The sequence below is a fragment of the Saccopteryx bilineata genome, chromosome 12 (assembly GCF_036850765.1).
Source record: "Saccopteryx bilineata isolate mSacBil1 chromosome 12, mSacBil1_pri_phased_curated, whole genome shotgun sequence".
Classification (NCBI taxonomy): Eukaryota; Metazoa; Chordata; class Mammalia; order Chiroptera; family Emballonuridae; genus Saccopteryx; species Saccopteryx bilineata.
In genome coordinates, this window is record NC_089501.1 from 7,025,525 (window position 1) to 7,044,377 (window position 18,853).

The window sequence follows — 18,853 nt, forward strand, 5'->3', positions numbered from 1 at the left end:
GTCCCGGAGGATAGCTGTGATTGGCTCTAGCCACCCGCAACCATGAACATGAGCGGTAGGAAATGAATGGATTGTAATACATGAGAATGTTTTATATTTTTAACATTATTATTTTCATTAAAGATTTGTCTGCGAGAAAAGTGCAGCCATCAAAAGAGCCACACCTGGCTCCCAAGCCATAGGTTCCCAAGCCCTGGGCTAGGACTTTTTAGACAGAAGGACACACTGTGAGACACTGCAGGAGCAGCTCATGACCGTAGGAACTAAACAGACAGAGGGGCAGCATGCCACAGTATCTGCTGGCTGTGCGCCACTCCCAAAAGCATGGCCAGGTGAGTGAGTAACCGGGCGAGAAGAAAAACTACGGGGACAGCTGTTGGTCAGAAACTTCCGGTTGGGAGCTGGAGGTCAGGCTTCCCAGCACATGGCCAGTCTGAGTTCCGTCTGGGTTTTCTCTGGGAAGAGCAAGAGACGTCAAGGTGAGGGCTGAGGTCATTTCTCCTGAGCTCTCAGGGCCCATACCAGCCTCAGGGCCCATACCAGCCCCTTAGGCCTGCAGACCAGGCTCATGTTATGGAAGAGAATGATGTTAAAAGTACTCTTTCTGCTAAAGCCAAGACCATGTTCCTAGAAGTCTTCTTCCTTCTAGAACCACCTTGCTGGCTGACCAAAAGCCCACAACCTTCTGAGGGAAAGTGGCTGAACGAGACGGCACTTGGTGCCATCACGGGGCCGCACGTCAGGACGGACGTCTGAAGTCCCGTGGGGAGAGGAGGTGGGCTCAGTAAGGAGAGCTGACGCTGACGTGGGGACATGTGACCACTGGTCTCCTTCTCCCAAATCAAAGACCAGGACCCACAGTCTGGCAAAGGATGTCCTACTGTACCCAGATGGCAGGTACTATATGATAGACATGTCCAGTTGCAAAAGTGTTATTCATTCTAGGACATTCTGATGGTTTGTGGAGCTAACAGGTTAGAATATTTGAAACTGTAACTGTACCAGGATAGCCAGCATGGACAATGACCACGCAGAGGTCCCACCTGCCACCCTAAGGCAGTGCTTACAACCATCCTCACCTGGTGTACAGGTGCAGGACTGTGAGACCAGGTTTTACCTGGATCCCACAGCATTTGGGAAGACTATGTCTCCTTTACTTTCTTAAGAAGAGGAAACTAAGGGAGTTGACAAGTGAGATGGCATCTGCCCAGACAGACAAGGTCCGGTTTTTGGGTTTGTAAACTTCAATGTCCTTCTGGGTTAGGTCACTGATATGTGCCAAGCATATTTCAACAGGAGCATGCCTCAGACAGTCCCTAGTGAGAGACGTGGCATAAACAAGTATTCACATTCATAAGGACTAAACACATTGTGTTTTGCAGGTAAGAAGCCAGTTGGCTTGGCCCTGGCCGGTTGGCTCAGTGGTAGAGCGTCGGCCTGGCGTGCGGAAGTCCCGGGTTCGATTCCCGGCCAGGGCACACAGGAGAGGCGCCCATCTGCTTCTCGACTCCTCCCCCTCTCCTTCCTCTTTGTCTCTCTCTTCCCCTCCCGCAGCCGAGGCTTCACTGGAGCAAAAGATGGCCCGGGCGCTGGGGATGGCTCCTTGGCCTCTGCCCCAGACGCTAGAGTGGCTCTGGTCACGACAGAGCGACGCCCCAGATGGGCAGAGCATCGCCCCCTGGTAAGCGTGCCTGGTGGATCCCGATCGGGCGCATGCGGGAGTCTGTCTGACTGCCACCCCGTTTCCAGCTTCAGAAAAATAAAAAAAAAATAAAAAAAAAAGAAGCCAGTTGGCCAATGACATGACAGACTGGGGTATGACTACAGGGACTGTGGCCTTGACACCTCCCAGCACATCATTGGTACACCGGCGCTACAGCAGTGACACCATGTTTAGTACCAGTTTCTCAGCCAGAACAGAGACAGCTCACAGCCCAGGGTGTGACCGGAGGACACAGCCATACGTACTGGACAACAGTGAGTCCTTGGGTGGGTCTGTGACCCTTCCCTCCAATGGGTGCGCCGCAGGCGATGCAGACGCTCTGCTCCACAGGCATGCCGCACTAGGACAGAGCCGACGGCCTCAGCCCCGGGACCCACACCAGTGCACACATGATGCAGACGGACCACGGGGCAGTGGCTGCCCCCAGGGGTGCTCACTGGTGCGTGTGTATCGATGGGTGGCGGGGGGAAGGGGGACAGGGCACATGTTCTGTGCCAATTATGTTGAACATGCGCAAATCTGGGTCTTTCTCCAACAGGAGAGACAGTTGAAGTTTCCCTCCCAGACAGAATCATCACTGTGTGTCTAGCCAGTGTTCCATCCTGGGCTTTGTCTGCTCTCCACCCCCTACCGTCACCATTTCGGGCGCTTTCTTTCCTGCTACTGAAAGTGCCACATTTCCTCAACTCTGTTATGGACTTTTATTTTAAAAAATAAATAAATGCCTGACCCGTGGTGGCAAAGAGGATAAAGCGTCAACCTGGAATGCTGAGATCGCGGGTTCAAAACCCTGAGCTTGCCTGGTCAAGACACATATAGGAATTGATGCTTCCTGCTCCTCCCCCTTCCTCTTTCTCTCTCTCTAAAATGAATAATATCTTTTTTTTAATTTTTTTATTGACAGAGACAGAGAGAGAGTCAGAGAGAGGGATAGACAGGGACAGACAGACAGGAACGGAGAAGAGAAGCATCAATCATTAGTTTTTTGTTGTGACACCTTAGTTGTTCATTGATTGCTTTCTCATATGTGCCTTGATGACCGTGGGGCTACAGCAGAGCGAGTAACCCCTTGCTCGAGCCAGCTACCTTGGGTCCAAGCTGGTGAGCTCTGCTCAAACCAGATGAGCCCGCACCCAAACTGGTGATCTCGGGGTCTCGAACCTGGGTCCTCCGCATCCCAGTCTAACACTCTATCCACTGTGCCACCACCTGGTCAGGCTAAAATGAGTAATATCTTTAAAATAATGGAACCATATGGTCTACTGCTTCCTCGTTCTGCAACACTGGACTCTGTGCTGGCAACTGTGGCTCGGACTCTGGGACAGACTACAGACAGGCAGGGCTGGCATAGTCTGGGCTGAACCTGGCTATCACCCTTCACGGATACAGAAGTCAGGAAACTTAGAGCAGAGGGTGCATATCAGTTAGTTCCCTCTGTGTCTCTCATTTAATTTATCAATTAACATTTGTTGCTTCCACAGCCCGCTGCTGAGCAGGCAGCTACCAACGACCCTAACAAGGGTATTGGGACTCAGGGATGAGGAACACACAGGTCTTGCCCCCCAGCTTATGAGCTACGAGTCTTTTTCCTCTTCCTGGCTCTGCTCTCTGCCCTGTCTCTTTTCTCTGGGCTGGTCATCCAGCTTCTGACCCAGTCCCCACTTTGCCATCACAGAAAGACACGTGTCTGCAGGGGCCAGGAAAAGTGGCTAGCACTGGTTCCTAACCAGCAGCCATTCTGTCCCCCAGGGGACCCATGGCATCCCTGGGTGTCACACTGGGGAGAGGGGTGCTCCCAGCATCTGGTGAGGCCAGGGATACTACACACCCTGCAATGCACAAAACAGCCCTAGTAAAGAGGTATGTGCAAAGTGTGAGGCTGGCTGGGCACACGGAGCTCCATTTAGAGCTTTATTTGGAACACCGGGGATAGCCCTCAAACCAGTCTATGTTCTCCTGGAGAGACAAGACCTCATTATCCTCCTCCTCCATGCTCTCCCACCCCTCCCAGCCCTGAAGGAACATTCGTTTTAAGCCCCCCAAACCCTGCTCTAAAACAAGACTCACCTCTCCTACACAGCACTGGTGACCATTGGGACACACTGTTGGGAGAGCAATGGGACATGCATTGGCTGGTGAGGTTTCACCTAATGACCCACGGTTCAAAGGGAAAGCTAACTCTTTCCGCACTGGCCTGACTACACTGGACGCAAGGCGGATGTATCCCAAGTACGTACGGTAAAGTGTCTCTGAGTTGAAGTCTACAGAGCAGACAGAATCTAGATCCCAGGCCTATGCTGGGGTTACCGTGGAAGGCAAGGTAGAAAGGATTTTATATATTTCTGTTTTCTCTGGGTTTTTTTTTGCCACGATCATGTTTTAGAACAACTTTTAGAGTAACTTTTATTTACTCAGGCAAGAGCAAAATTTACATAAAGTCATAGGTGACATGGTTCTGTCTCCCAGTTTTATTTTTTCTAAAAAAAATATCTTTAGATCAAAAAAACCTGGCCCTGGCCGGTTGGCTAAGTGGTAGAGCGTCGGCCTGGCGTGCAGAAGTCCCGGGTTCGATTCCTGGCCAGGGCACACAGGAGAAGCGCCCATCTGCTTCTCCACCCCTCCCCCTCTCCTTCCTCTCTCTCTCTCTCTTCCCCTCCCGCAGCCAAGGCTCCATTGGAGCAAAGATGGCCCGGGCACTGGGGATGGCTCCTTGGCCTCTGCCCCAGGCGCTAGAGTGGCTCTGGTCATGGCAGAGCGACGCCCCGGAGGGGCAGAGCATCGCCCCCTGGTGGGCAGAGCGTCGCCCCTGGTGGGCGTGCCGGGTGGATCCCGGTCGAGCGCATGCGGGAGTCTGTCTGACTGTCTTTCCCCGGAAGTCTGTCAGACTGTCTTTCCCCGTTTCCAGTTTCAGAAAAATACAAAAAAAAAAACAAAAAAAACCTGGTTGTGTTGTAACTGAGCCTCTGATGTAAGTGGTTCCCAGTGTCCTTCTCCCCAGACGCATAGTCCAGGGAAAAGGAGCAGGTCCTGCAGGTCCTTGCCCATGACCAGGAAGGACATGATGAAGGTCATCTACACTCTGCAGGCTGCTCCTGTCCCACCAAGCACCAATAGCAGGAGGGTCAGGGCACTCTGGGACCCTCAGGCACCAACCACATGAACTCCCACTCTAAGCCAACGGCTCCCGTGGCATCAGGAAACTTCAAAGCTCAGAGAACTGTGACTGTCTGAGACATCAACACTTACTATACCAGCGGACGTGTTCTAGACCCTGCCAGTTTGTGGCTTGAGCCTGCAAGTCCTCAGGCATCGTTGGGAGAGATGCTGTCTGAAAAACCAAGAAAGCAGAGCAATGATCAGGCAGGAGGTCCAGAGCAAGGACACAGACGTCTCGTTTCCTTTCTTCTCAAACCCAAACACTGTGAAGAAAATGTCACAGCTCTCCATGAGACAACCAAGAGTGAGGCAAGATGGTCACCGTCACAGTGGACTTTAGGATCAGGTGAGACAGAGGCAAACTCAAGAAAACAAGCACATTCAGCAGGTCCCCCAGCAGGGGCTGGGTGTCTGCCGGTGACCAAGCAGAGCGTGCAGTCTTACCACCATGGTGGCCGGGGAGAAGGCCAAGTTCTTCAGGGGTTGAAGGACTCTGTTTTGTCCATAGAGGAAGATAGCTGCAGCATGAACGGCCATTTCTGTCACTGTGCCCTCAGGGCCACCGTCACTGGGATCCGTCCTCAGCAGTGGCAGTGTGTTGGCCACAAGAGATGTGGCAAAACCTCTCATGTCGGGGGAAAGGATCTGGCTTTCTTCAATGCGCTTGTTCATGGCCTCACGTTGCTGACAGGAGCACGTTTCCATGTTAAAGCACAAAGGAAGAAGGCACGCTGGATTCACTGGTTTGCTCTCAAGTCAGTCACACATCTTTTCGTTTTTGTTTTTGTTTTTGTTTTTACAGAGACACAGAGAGTCAGAGAGAGGGATAGATGGGGACACAATGCCTGATCATTGCTCTGGAACAGACAGGAACGGAGAGAGATGAGCAGTATCAATCATTAGTTTTTCGTTGTGACTCCTTAGTTGTTCATTGATTGCTCTCTCATATGTGCCTTGACCGCGGGCCTTCAGCAGACCGAGTAACCCCTTGCTTGAGCCAGCGACCTTGGGCTCAAGCTGGTGAGCCTTGCTCAAACCAGATGAGCTCACGCTCAAGCTGGTGACCTTGGGGTCTCGAACCTGGGTCCTCTGCAACCCAGTCTGATTCTCTATCCACTGTGCCACCGCCTGATCAGGCGACATTAGTTTTTAAATTGTTTTTATTGACTGCTTTTAGAGAGAGAAAGAAACACTGATTTGTTGTTCCACTCTTTGGTTGATTCCTGCGCATGTGCCCTGACTGGGGATCGAACCTGCAACCTTGGCGAATCAAGACAACACTCCAACCAACTGAGCTACCTGGCAAGGGCCTTGACTTTAGTTTTACCTATAATTCTAACAGCTTTGGGTAAAACAGAAAATAGTCCCTCCATATGAGAAAGGTGAAAACCCCTATCCTAGATTTAAAAATTATGGGCAGACAAGTACCCTCCGAATATTGAGACTATGGCCACAAGCCCTGGAGACAGACACTCACCTCTGGCTTGGGGTGCAGGCTGGCGTTGCAGGACTGGTGCAGAGCGGTGACCTCTCTGAAAAGCGCCAACAGTAGGTAGACCGCCTGTGGGGTCTGGGAGCTCCTGCAGGCCTGAGAGCAAGGACACCAAGAAAGACTTTGTAGCATATACAGGTCCCGCCAAGGGCCAGAGCCCATGTGCTTCAGCCCCTACACCACGATAGGGTGAGGAGACTTTCCTAAGACCCTACAGACCTGGACCCTGAGCTTCAAGGACTGCCTCCTGGCAACAGACAGATCCAAGGTGCAGAGTTCACAAAGATTTCTACTAGACTCAGAGCACATGCAGTAGAAGTCTCACGACGGCATAACAGACGCCACCATCTATGCTCTGACCACTTCCTGGTCCTGGAAACATGTCCTGGCACAGTGCCAGGGGAAATGAGGTCTCAAAAAGAAGCAGCAACAGAACACTTGAAAGATCAGACTCTATTCATTTTTTATTATTATTCAGTGAGATGAGGGGAGGTAGACAGACAGATCCCCACATGCGCCCCTACAGGGATCTACCTAGCAACCCCCATTTGGGGGCCGGTGCTGGAATCAACGAAGCTATCCTCAGCGTCTGCGGCTGATGCTTAAACCAACAAAGCTACCCTCAGAATCTGGGGCAGACGCTCGAACCAACAGAGCCACTGGCTGCGGGAGGGGCAGAGGGGAAGACGGGGTGGGGGGGGAGAGGGTGGGTGTGGGGGAGAAGCAGATGGTCACTTCTCCTGTGTGCCCTGACTGGGGATTGAACCCAGGGTGTCCATATACTAGGCCAATGCTCTGTCCACCGAGCAAAACAGCCAGGGCCAAAAGATAGATTCTAAACACCCTGCATCCATCTCTCTTTAACACCGAGAACTGCATGCACGCATAATAGGCACATGCTGGACAGTGAACACCCGTGAGTACCCACACTGCTGGTTGTGCCCACATGCATCCCATCAGAGCAATCTTGTAGGAAGTGATCTCAGCAGGGTCTCAGAGAAAGTAACTGACAGACACAACATAGAGGACCTGCTGTCACTAATGGCCTTGGCAGGTCAGCGAGACCAAGCAAACCTGTCCACCCAGCTCTTCTATTATTGCTTGCCAGTGGGGGCCAGGGAACTGTGGCTTCCACGGCGCTGTCACCCTCTGGGACACTCCACTGCATCGTGGGATATAACAAAGGAAAGAGGCAGGTTCTGAGAGGCCTTGACCCATCCTACCTCCAGAGCAGTTACAAAGGCCAGGGGTTTGCATTCCAGAATGACTTTGCCCACAGCGTCACGGACAGCCTCGTCCTCCTCTCCATGCACCAGGTAGCGGTCCATCTGGCCTGGAGAGTCCTTCTGCAAGCCCAGGAGCACAGAGTTAATCATGGCGGGACGGTGGGGGTAACGTGTAGCAGGTAACTGTCCGCAGAAGGAAAAGAAGCTGGCGATCACTGGAGGTTCAAAGGTGCTAAGCCGGGACTCCAGGCTGGCTCGTGGCAGGAAAGTGCAGTGCTGTGTGGGACACTCCTCCAGGATCCCTGCAGCCAGAGGGGTGGACAGAGCAGGGAAGGAGGAGGCGATGCCAACCTTGTCTCCACTCAGCAGTATCAGAGGCCAGGTGACTTCACTCAATCTATGCTCCAACTGGTAGTTAACCGCCCCCCCCCTTGAAATGTCAGCGTTTTTAGTGCCACTATGAACAACACAATTTGTTTATCTGAGCATGAGGAAAGGACTGTTGCACCCTGGTTCTCCCCATCCCCGCTGCTGGGGTAGAAAGGCCTTGTCCTACAAGCCCAACGACTTCTACTTTTCTGGAAGCAAAAGCCACAGACCCATTTTTTTACTGCTCCCGTGTCCAGCGGGATCCGAAGTGATGCCGCATAAGGACTACAGGAGGACAGCGGAGCAGAGGCCGGTGCAGCACACCTCTCCCTCAGGCAAGCTGGGAAAGGCCATCACTGGTGGAGCTGACTGACTTGGGACACAAAGGCCCAGACCAGACGCCAGCCTTCCCAAGTGGGCAGGAGGAAGTTGGGGACACCTGCTCTTGGGAGGGGGGTGTGCCTAGAGGTGTGACAGTACCCAGGGGTGTTGGGACTGCTCCTCACCTGCTGTGCAGTGACTTCCTTGGGAAACACCCACTGGGCCGGATGTCCGGGCCTGGACGGAGACTGTACAAACTCTTCCCCTGAAGGCTCGTGAGCTTCCTCACCAGGGACACCCGGTACCCGTCATTCTGGACCCGGGCGCAGAAGTGCTTGACCTGTTGCAGGAACTGCTGCTTCTCCTTGGCCATCTCTGCAGAGACCAAGGATAAAGTGGTCAGTGCCGGGGACAGTGTTGTCATTCAGAGTCTGGGACAGACACGAAGCTAGTAAAATAGGAACTTGGAGTAAAACACCAACTTGAGGGAAATGGGGCCAGTGTTACTCTGAGGACCAGTCGCCCACACTTCCCAGATTTCTCTGTAAGGGGGGACTGAGCCGAGGAGAAGAAAGGTGCAGAGGAAGAACTTGCCCGAGCCTGGCCGGAGCTCTGGAGGACCTCGGAAGCCCTGTCTAGGCAGACGCGGATCCGGGCCATCTCCTGCAGGTATTCCACGGAAGCCTCACCGGCAGGTTCTCTGTGATGCCTCCTGACAGACATGCGGGAGTAACTGACCATCCTTCCAGACGGGTCTCAGGCCATCACTGGTGGGGAAATAACTATTCTTCTCGTGGATGGAATCCTGGGGAACCAGATAAAAAAGGGCACTGTTTTGTTTTTTAATTTATTTTTAGAGAGGAGAGAGAGAGAGGGAGAGAGAAAGAGAGAGAAGGGGGGAGAAGCAGGAAGCATCAACTCCCATATGTGCCTTGACCAGACAAGCCTGGGGTTTCGAACTAGCGACCTCAGTGTTCCGGGTTGACACTTTATCCACCGAGCCACCTCAGGTCAGGCCATTCTTTTTAATATGCGAGCCCAACCCTCCAGAACTTCCCATGCAACACGCAGAAACTACAGGGAGGATGAAGAAGGCTGTAGGTTTTCCAGTCCATTTTTCTGAACCCTTGAAACCTATTCTCTCTTTTTTTACTTTAAGACCAAGAAAGAGGACACAAAGGAAACCTCTGAGGAAAAAAAATAGTGTATGATCTAAAGTTTTTTCAAATGCATTATAAAAGCTTTGAACATAAAAAAAAAAATGAAGACAATGAAAATGGAAAGTATTCGAAGTCCCTCTCCCTGGAGCTAAACATGAACTTGAATGGTATATTGTCTAGCCTGTTTTCATTTTTTTTCTCCTGCACATCAATGCCAATATAGACAATGACTGAGGGCGGAGGCAATGCTTTTGAAACCCTTCCCTGGAACACCATGTCTGTTCATTTCAGCCACTAAAATTGTATTCTGTGGCCTAGGCTGGTTGGCTCAGTGGTAGAGCATCAACCTGGTATGTGGATTTCCCAGGTATAATTCCTGGTCAGGGCACACAGGAGAAGCCCTGCTTCTCCACCTCTTCCCCTCCCTCTTCTCTCTTTCTCTCTTCTGTTCCTGCAGCCATGGCTCCATTGCTTTGAGTGAGTTGGCCCCAGGCACTGAGGATGGCTCTGTGGAGCCTCCACGTAAGGTGCTAAAATAACTCGGTTGCAGAGCAACGGCCCAAGATGGGCAGAGCATTGTCAGTAGAGGGCTGGCAGGGTGGACCCCAGTCAGGGTACATACTGGAGTCTGTCTCTCTCCTTTCCTCTCATTTGAAAAAAATTGTATCCTGTGACTTTTCAGAAGTGCTTTTCCGCCCTGGCCGGTTGGCTCAGCGGTAGAGCGTCGGCCTGGCGTGGGGGGGACCCGGGTTCGATTCCCGGCCAGGGCACACAGGAGAAACGCCCATTTGCTTCTCCACCCCCAACCCCTCCTTCCTCTCTGTCTCTCTCTTCCCCTCCCGCAGCCGAGGCTCCATTGGAGCAGATAGCCCGGGCGCTGGGGATGGCTACTTGGCCTCTGCCCCAGGCGCTAGAGTGGCTCTAGTCGCGGCAGAGCGACGCCCCGGAGGGGCAGAGCATCGCCCCCTGGTGGGCAGAGTGTCGCCCCTGGTGGGCGTGCTGGGTGGATCCCGGTCGGGCGCATGTGGGAGTCTGTCTGACTGTCTCTCCCCGTTTCCAGCTTCAGAAAAATACAAAAAAAAAAAAGAAGTGCTTTTCCATTGTGCAAATGACATGGTGCAACCAGTGTGCCAAAGAAATCCAGGGAGGGGTGACGCTACCTCCAGACATCTGCTGACCAGGATGTTCAGCTCGGTCTTCTCTTCCCCTATGAATGCTTTCTTCTCCAATCGGGACAAGTAATCCTGAATGTAATCTTTCACTTCATGGAAGCTACAGAAAGAGAAGTAGTAAACCTGGTTATCTCAGGTCCGGATGTTTATTTTGAAAAAACAAATAAATGAAAACAATAGCTACTGACTTATCTCTGTCAGTCTCCCTATGTAAATATATACATATATACATAGATATAGTATGTCACATGACTTTATTGAAAATGTTTCAGTATGACATTGGAGAATATAAAATGTTGCATTTTAGGGCCCTGACCAGTTGGCTCAGTGGTAGAGCACTGGCCCAGCATGTGGGACTCTCTGGTCTGATTCCTGGTCAGGGCACACAGAAGCACCCATCTGCTTCTCCACCCTTCCCCCTCTCGCTTCTCTCTCCCTTCCACTCCTGCAGCCAAGGCTCCATTTGTTCTAGTGAGTTGGACCCGGGTGCTGAGGACGGCTCTGTGAAGCCTCCACCTTAGCTGCTAAAAATAGCTAGGTTGTGAGCATGGTCCCAGATGGGCAGAGCATCCACCCCAGATGGAGTTTGCCAGGTGGATCCTGGTCAGGGCACACGCAGGAATCTGTCTTTCAGTCTCCCCTCCTCTCACTCGAAAAAAGAAGGGGAAAAAAATGTTGCATTTTAGACTGGCTGATGCCACATGTCTTGGTTTCAGGACTCCTTTGCAGTCTTAAAAATTATGGAGAACCCCTAAGAGCTTTTGTTTATGTGGGTTATAGCTATCGATATTTACGGTAGTAGAAATTAACTCATTTAAAATGACAAAATTGAGCCCACTAGAGATTTTTTAAAAATGACATTTAAAATCAAGCTATTTCCCAAAACAAAAATGGCTTTGTCTTCCAAGCCTCGCAGAACAGTTTGAGTCGGCCTGACCTTCTGACTTGCTCTTGCTTCCATCAGCTGTGCCTATACTGAAGTATCAGAGAGAATCTGCTCTGGAGGGCTGTGTATCTGGGAGAAACATCTTATCTTCCAGGTAATTTTAAACATTCTTCTCTGATAAATGGGTAGTTTCTAAAGATGTTGCAATGTGCACTTTGAAAAATGCACCTGTGCCTTTTTAGCCAGTTACATTAAGTCAAATGGTCGACCTTGCACTTGAAGCGGAGTTGTTTCTCACAAACACATGATTCTGTAACATGAAACATGGGACATTAGAAAACATTGGTGCACTGAGCTATGTGAAACTTACCAACAGTGACACAGTTTTATTTTAAAATATATATTTCAAAACCTCACATTTTTTTTCTTAGTTGTTTTTCCATTCACCAAAAGAGAGAGAAGCATCAACTCATTGTTACACTTAGTTGTAACTCACTGGTTGCTTCTCATACATGCCCTGATCTGGATTGAACCCATGACCTCTGGCATGCTGGGACAATGCTTTATCCACAGAGCAACATGGCCAGGGCCAAACCTCACATTCCTAATATCACTACCCATGTCATCAAAAAGTCTTTATGTTATGAGAAAGCTGACAGGCTCACAGTAGAAGATACAAGTTTGCAAAATTTTCATTTTTGCTTAGAAGCTTGAATTTTCCCTTCACTTGCTCTTGAGGAAAGGTAATGCCCAGGTCTGAGTCACTACAGGCTGGCAGTCCCTTGCCAAGTCCCAGAGGGCGTCCGTGCACAAAGCAGCTCGCTTGGAGTGCCACTCAGAAATTGCTGGCATGGTTATCCTGTTGTGTGCTGCTCACATCAACAGAACATCCGTGTCCTATCCTCAAGGGTCAAGATCTAGTCACAGTGATGACTTGGATAGCCTCACCAAGGATGTTCTTCAGGGAAACTGCCAATCTTTTTTTTTTTTTACTTTAATTTACTGTGTTTACATAGATTCAGTGTCCTATCGAATATATCTGAATATATCTCCCTCCCCACCCGTGTTCCCCTTGATACCCCCTTTGGCCCCTCCCCCAACACCCTCCCCCTTCCCTCCAGGATTTGCTGTCCTGCTCTCTTTGTCTCTGTGTTATGTGTACTAATTTCACTAACCCCTCTCCCGTCCTGGATCCCATCCTCTCTTCCTCTTTCCCTCTGGTCCCTCTGACCCCGCCTCTGCCTCTATTCCGTTCCTCAGTTCACACTGTTCATTAGATTCCTCATATAAGTGAGGTCATATGATATTTTTCTTTCTCTACCTGGCTTATTTCACTTAACATAATAGTCTTCAGGTCCATCCATGTTGTCACAAAAGTTAAGAAATTGCCATTCTTATTTTTATTTATTTTATTTTTTGTTACATGTCCTGAATTTGCATGTCATCCTTGCACAGGGGTCAGGCTAATCTTTTCTGTATCACCCCAAGTTTAGCGCGCATGTGGCTGAAGTGAGCACAAAACTGCTACTTTTAGGACAACCCATGCATGGCGATGAGGAAGGGCTCCTAGGACAGTTTTCCTCATGCTGAGATGCCAGCCATTACCCACTGTGGCGTTAGTCACATTGCACATGCCAACATATTGAAAAAGGTGAATCATCTTAGTACTATATTAAAAATAGTCGTGACCTCGCGGACTCCCTGTAGAGTCCAGGTACCCACACTCTGGAAACTGCAGTACTGGATCGTCAAGTGCCCCTACTGATACTGTCCTGGGCATCTGACCCCAACAAGGAACTTGCATAAGTGGTGTCCGCCCTCTGTGGCCCAAGACTTAGCCAAAAAAAAGTGTGACTGGTCTCCCTTCAAGTGTCCAGACCACAAGCAGCTAGGGGTGAGGCAGCCCAGGAACAGGGGGCTTGGAGAGTGTAGGGGGGCAGTCTACCCAGAGACCTGTCTAGATTTCCACAAAGCAACTCCAAGTCCAGCCAAATCAGTTCTTCATACACACAAAAATGTTCAAACCCCAAAAACAAAGGGACAACAAGCCAGCACATCTCAGAGACAATGCCAACTTAAAAATTATGTCTTGTGTTTCAAGATTTCTCTGTTTTTTGGGGGGGCATTTTTCCGAAGTTAGAAATGGGGAGGCAGTCAGACAGACTACCACATGAACCTGACTAGGATCCACCCGGCATGCCCACCAGGGGGCAATGCTCTGCCCATCTGGGGCATTGCTCCATTGCCTCCAGAGCCATTCTAGCACCTGAGGCGAGGCCATGGAGCCATCCTCAGCACCCGGGCCAACTTTGCTCCCATGGAGCCTTGGTTGCAGGAAAGGAAGAGAGAGAGAAAGAGAAAGGAGAGGGGGAAGGGTGGAAAAGCAGATGTGTGCTTCTCCTGTGTGCCCTGGCCGGGATTCAAACCCAAGATGTCCACACACTGGGCCGATGCTCTACCACTGAGCCAACCGGCCAGGGCTCAAGATTTCTATGTTAGTATCAGTTCTATAATGTACAGCCCCTATTGCAAGACAGAGCGTGTACCCTGTAAGTGGGCTGTCTCTACTCCTGTGACTATATCTACACTACATGCCGGGAGGTACGCCTGTCAGCGACTCCATTTTGATGTCTCTGAGCAAAGAACGTAAAGTGAACACAGATGTCGACACCTATCAGAGCTGGTGGACGTTACAGAACATCAAAGGAGGCTCTTTTCACATCGCAAGTCAACTATGTATACACCTGAAAAGCAGAACGAGATACTGGTTCTGTAATAAAATGCACTTTAAGAGCTTTCTGTTTGAAAATCCTGCAGGAACCCTCTTTCATAAATGATGAACATTAAAAAGGAAAAGGATGTGTCCATGGACGAGGATGCTATGGATTCATGCGTTACATGAACATCTAATCTCTCCTCTATGTCTGCTTTTGGATGGTTAAGTCAAAAATAGTGGTTTCTAGTACAGCCTTTCTTGCAGCGTCTTGATTTGGCCAACACCTCCAAGGACACCGTGCCAATCAGAACATGGGCCACATATGCTGAGCACCCTTTCAGAGAAGCCTTCTGAATACAGGTCACCTTCTTAGCTCTTTCTAAAGGAGAACTCAACGCCCTATGGGACTTCTCTATCCATCCACAAAGACATAGAAGTTTAGGAGCTGAAGCAAAGCTTTGAGGATGTCTGGGACAGCCGGGGACAGTACCAGTTACCTTCCCAAACATCACACGCCTAGACCGCTAGGGAGTTCCCACCTCAGTCCCATCCCAGGCCCCTTCCCACCACCTTCTTTCTTCTCCCTGACAACATGTGCCGTGGTGGAGCTGTGTGCATTTGCAAGAATGCAAGAACGGCCAACACCCCCCAATACAGACAACTAAGGCAGGCGCTGTGCCGCTGGAGAAGCCTTCCGTGAGCGTGAACTTGCTGCCTGTCCTGCGGGGACGAGTGCAGGCAGCAGAGAGAACCTGGATGAGGAGGAAAAGCCCTGCCTGGCTGCTCAGCAGATAGAGCGTCGGCGCAGCATGCAGACATCTTGGGACTGATCCCCAGTCAAGACACACATGAGAAGGGACTATCTGCTTCTCTCTCTTTCCCTCTCCTCCTTTTCTCTCTTCCCTTTCTGCAGCCAGTGGCTTTATTAGTTCGAGTGTCAGCCCCAGGTGCTGAGGATAGCTTGGTTGATTCAAGCATTGACCCCAGATGGAGGGAATGCCAAGTGGATCCTAGTTGGGTCACACGTAGGAGTCTGTTTCTTTTTTCTTTCTTTCTTTCTTTATTTATTTTTAGAGAGAGGGGAGAGAGAGAGAGAGAAAGAGAGAGAGAGAAAGGGGAGGAGCAGGAAGCATCAACTCCTATATGTGCCTTGACCAGGCGAGCCCAAGGTTTCGAACCGGCAACCTCAGTGTTCCAGGTCGATGCTTTATCCCACTGCGCCACCACAGGTCAGGCATGGGAGTCTGTTTCTTAATCTCCTTTCTTTGCACTTATTTAAAAAAAAAAAGAATGAAAGAAAAATAAAAGCAGGCAGGGTTTTCTGGACGCCAGTGCACTGACCTGTACTTCAGAAGCAGTTTCAGGACCATGGAGCGGATGACAGGCAAATCTTGTCCACGACGTCGTCAAAGGGAGACAGAGATTTTGTGTGTTCACGGCACCCTTTAACCAGAAAGAGTGAGGTAAGCTCACTGGTCACACCAGACATGTGACAACAAGAGGAAGACTGGATGTCTAGACTCCTAGGAAGAAAGCAACTTACTCTGGAGCTCATTTCTTAAGAGGTTCTTTTGCACAAAGAGCAGAGACAGAAGAGCTTCGACCACATCCTGTGTGGGGGACAGTTGTCTTTGAAGCACATGGTAGACACCAGGTCCACAGAGAAGCTGGTGCACATCTGTCGGAAGTGGAAGTGCTTCTCAATGGCATCCCTTGGAAATGGTGGAAAATTACAGTCAAAGGGCTTATAGGATGGGCTCCCAATTCTCTCCATACTCAGTGCTTTGCGATGCAGATGGCATTTTGATTTTTTTTTTTTTGGTATTTTTCTGAAGCTGGAAACGGGGAGAGACAGTCAGACAGACTCCCACATGCGCCCGACCGGGATCCACTTGGCACGCCCACCAGGGGGCAACGCTCTGCCCCTCCGGGGCCTCGCTCTGTTGCAACCAGAGCCAGTCCAGCGCCTGGGGCAGCGGCCAAGGAGCCATCCCCAGCGCCCGGGCCATCTTTGCTCCAATGGAGCCTCGCTGCGGGAGGGGAAGAGAGAGACAGAGAGGAAGGAGAGGGGAAGGGGTGGAGAGGCAGATGGGCACCTCTCCTGTGTGCCCTGGCCAGGAATCGAACCCGGGACTTCTGCATGCCAGGCTGACGCTCTACCACTGAGCAAACCGGCCAGGGCCTTGATTTTTTTTTACACAGAGGCAGAGATAGACAGGGACAGACAGGAACGGAGAGAGATGAGAAGCATCAATCATTAGTTTCTCATTGAGCGTTGCGACTTCTTAGTTGTTCATTGATTGCTTTCTCAATGTGCCTTGACCGCGGGCCTTCAGCAGACCGAGTAACCCCTTGCTCGAGCCAGCGAGCTTGGGTCCAAGCTGGTGAGCTTTTTGCTCAAACCAGATGAGCCCGCACTCAAGCTAGTGACCTTGAGGTCTCGAACCTGGATCCTTCCGCATCCCAGTCCGGCGCTCTATCTACTGCGCCACCGCCTGGTCAGGCGGCATTTTGATTTTTTAAACAAAAAGATGTAAACATCTCCTGACATGGCTTGGAGGGGCCTGGAGAACAGTGCCAGGAAGGATGTGCTCATCTCCTTCTAAGAACCCCTGAGCTTTTGGACCAGCTGGCTAACCTCTTAAGTGTGTGTCAAAGACCCCACCACAGGGCTGGCCAAAAAAAGGAGGAAAGGGGAGGAAGCCAAGCCCTTCCCACGGGACTCCCGTTAACTTTAATGACCTACCCCAAAGAGTACTTAGCCAGCCCGCAGCTTACCCTCGGGTCATAGAACATGAACGGCTGTACCACAACAAGAGGAAAAACCACCTACATTCCTTTGTTCTCTTGGTGACGACTTTATATAACTTATGACTGTCTGGCTTGCTGTCTCCCAAATCTATACACATGTATGTCTGCGGGAGACAATAATTTTGAGACATTCGGTGTTATTATGAAAGTCCATTTTCTCTGTTGGAATAGTCCCTTATGACCACGTTTCCTAAAGTTAACAGAGTTCTTTTTCTGAATACCGTATGGCGAAAAAGAAAGAACCTTTCTTAAGAGAAAGGGTATTCTACCTATGTTTGTGGAAAACCTTTACAGAAAAGTTGCCAGGCAAGTCGGTTAAACACAAGGGGCATCTCATCTGTGTAGAAATGAGCCAGGATCGGACACAGCCCAGGCAGAACACGTGCTCACAAGGCAGGCAGGCAGGGTCGTGTGCGTCTCCCAGGCAGACAGGGCACGGCTGGACCCCATACCTAGGATCCAAGGCCAGTGGTCAGTGCTAAAGCACAGAAGCTGGCTTGGAGACACTAGAAACACCAATGGTTCAACGTCCTCTCCCTCGTGGGTCCCAAACCAAAGGTCTCACCGGGTAAACATCCCGCTGGCCTCTTCCTTACATTCACAGAGAGCGGTCATCACTGCCACAAAACGCTTGTGGGTCTTGATGTCAGAGTTCTCTTGCAGGTACTGGAGGAGAAAGGCAGTGACCAGCAAGAGAATTAGCAATAAGGAAGGGCAAGGTTGGCCAGGCCAGGTGAACCAAGATCTTCCCCAACCCAGGGCAATAGAGATGGCACCCACCCGGCTGGCCCACTGATGGGTAGCCAGGACTGTTCCATCTGTCTGCAGGGCGAGGCCTTGCTTGTGCTTAGCAGTGTCTTTTTTTTTTTTTTTTTTTTGTACTTATTTCAGTGTCTTTAGCTTTGAATGCTCTTTGTAACCATGCCACTTTTGGGAGAAGGTTGGTGTTCTCAACTTCCGATTGATCCCTCTTCCTATTTTTAAGGTCTAGTCCCTCCTCCTTCTACAAGAGATTTCAAACTTTAAATGATAATACAGCGACCACTTGTGAATCTACCACCACACTTTAAGAAATCTTATTCGTTTTGGAACATTTGCTTTAGATTACTTTTTAAAGAAACAAGATGTTACAGCTAAACTGCAATCCAAATGTATCTGTCCTCTCCCCAAAGAGACTGTGGGGTCTTTATCCATATATAAAGACGCTGTTATTGTTCTAAGTAGTTTTGTCTTCTTTGTTTTTTTGTTTTTTTTACAGGGACAGAGAGAGTCAAAGAGAGGGATAGATAGGGACAGAGAGAAACAGAGAGAGAGATGAGAAGCATCAATCATCAGTTTTTCGTTGTGACACCTTAGTTGTTCATTGACTGCTTTCTCATATGTGCCTTGACCATGGGCCTTCAGCAGACCGAGTAACCCCTTGCTCGAGCCAGTGACCTTGGGTCCAAGCTGGTGAGCTTTTGCTCAAACCAGATGAGCCCACGCTCAAGCTGGCGACCTTGGGGTCTCGAACCTAGGTCTTATGCATCCTAGTCCGATGCTCTATCCACTGCACCACTGCCCGGTCAAGTGTGTTCTGAGTAATTTTAAAGATAGGAACATTCTGCTTGGCCAGACAGTGGCGCAGTGGATAGAGCATCAGACTAGGACATAGAGTACCCAGGTTCAAAACCCCAAGGTCGCCGGTTTGAGAACAGGCTCACCAGCTTGAAAGCAAGGTCACTGGCTTAAGTGTGGGATCACAGACATGACCCCATGGTCACTGGCTTGAGCCCTGAGGTCGCTGGCTTGAAGCCCGAAGGTCATTGGTTTGAAGCCCAA

At 50.4% G+C, this 18,853-nt stretch overlaps 1 protein-coding gene and 1 non-coding gene across 2 annotated transcripts in view; both read right to left on the reverse strand.

Moving 5' to 3' along the window:
* Nucleotides 1-138: 138 nt before the first annotated feature.
* Nucleotides 139-18,853, reverse strand: part of LOC136316138 (E3 ubiquitin-protein ligase RNF213-like) — a 51,760-nt gene continuing 33,045 nt past the window's right edge. Inside the window, 17 exon segments of the mRNA XM_066247935.1 lie at nt 139-455; nt 3,791-3,825; nt 4,970-5,051; nt 5,324-5,563; nt 6,357-6,467; nt 7,595-7,717; nt 8,473-8,549; nt 8,552-8,662; nt 8,893-8,977; nt 8,979-9,092; nt 10,608-10,719; nt 15,563-15,609; nt 15,612-15,664; nt 15,765-15,836; nt 15,839-15,933; nt 17,302-17,484; nt 17,598-17,698. Coding sequence (XP_066104032.1) covers nt 381-455; nt 3,791-3,825; nt 4,970-5,051; nt 5,324-5,563; nt 6,357-6,467; nt 7,595-7,717; nt 8,473-8,549; nt 8,552-8,662; nt 8,893-8,977; nt 8,979-9,092; nt 10,608-10,719; nt 15,563-15,609; nt 15,612-15,664; nt 15,765-15,836; nt 15,839-15,933; nt 17,302-17,484; nt 17,598-17,698 — 1,716 coding nt within the window. The 3' untranslated portion in view covers nt 139-380.
* On the reverse strand, nt 12,916-13,024 carry LOC136316516 (U6 spliceosomal RNA). The gene has a single exon (XR_010727746.1). It is a non-coding gene; the product is annotated as a U6 spliceosomal RNA (small nuclear RNA).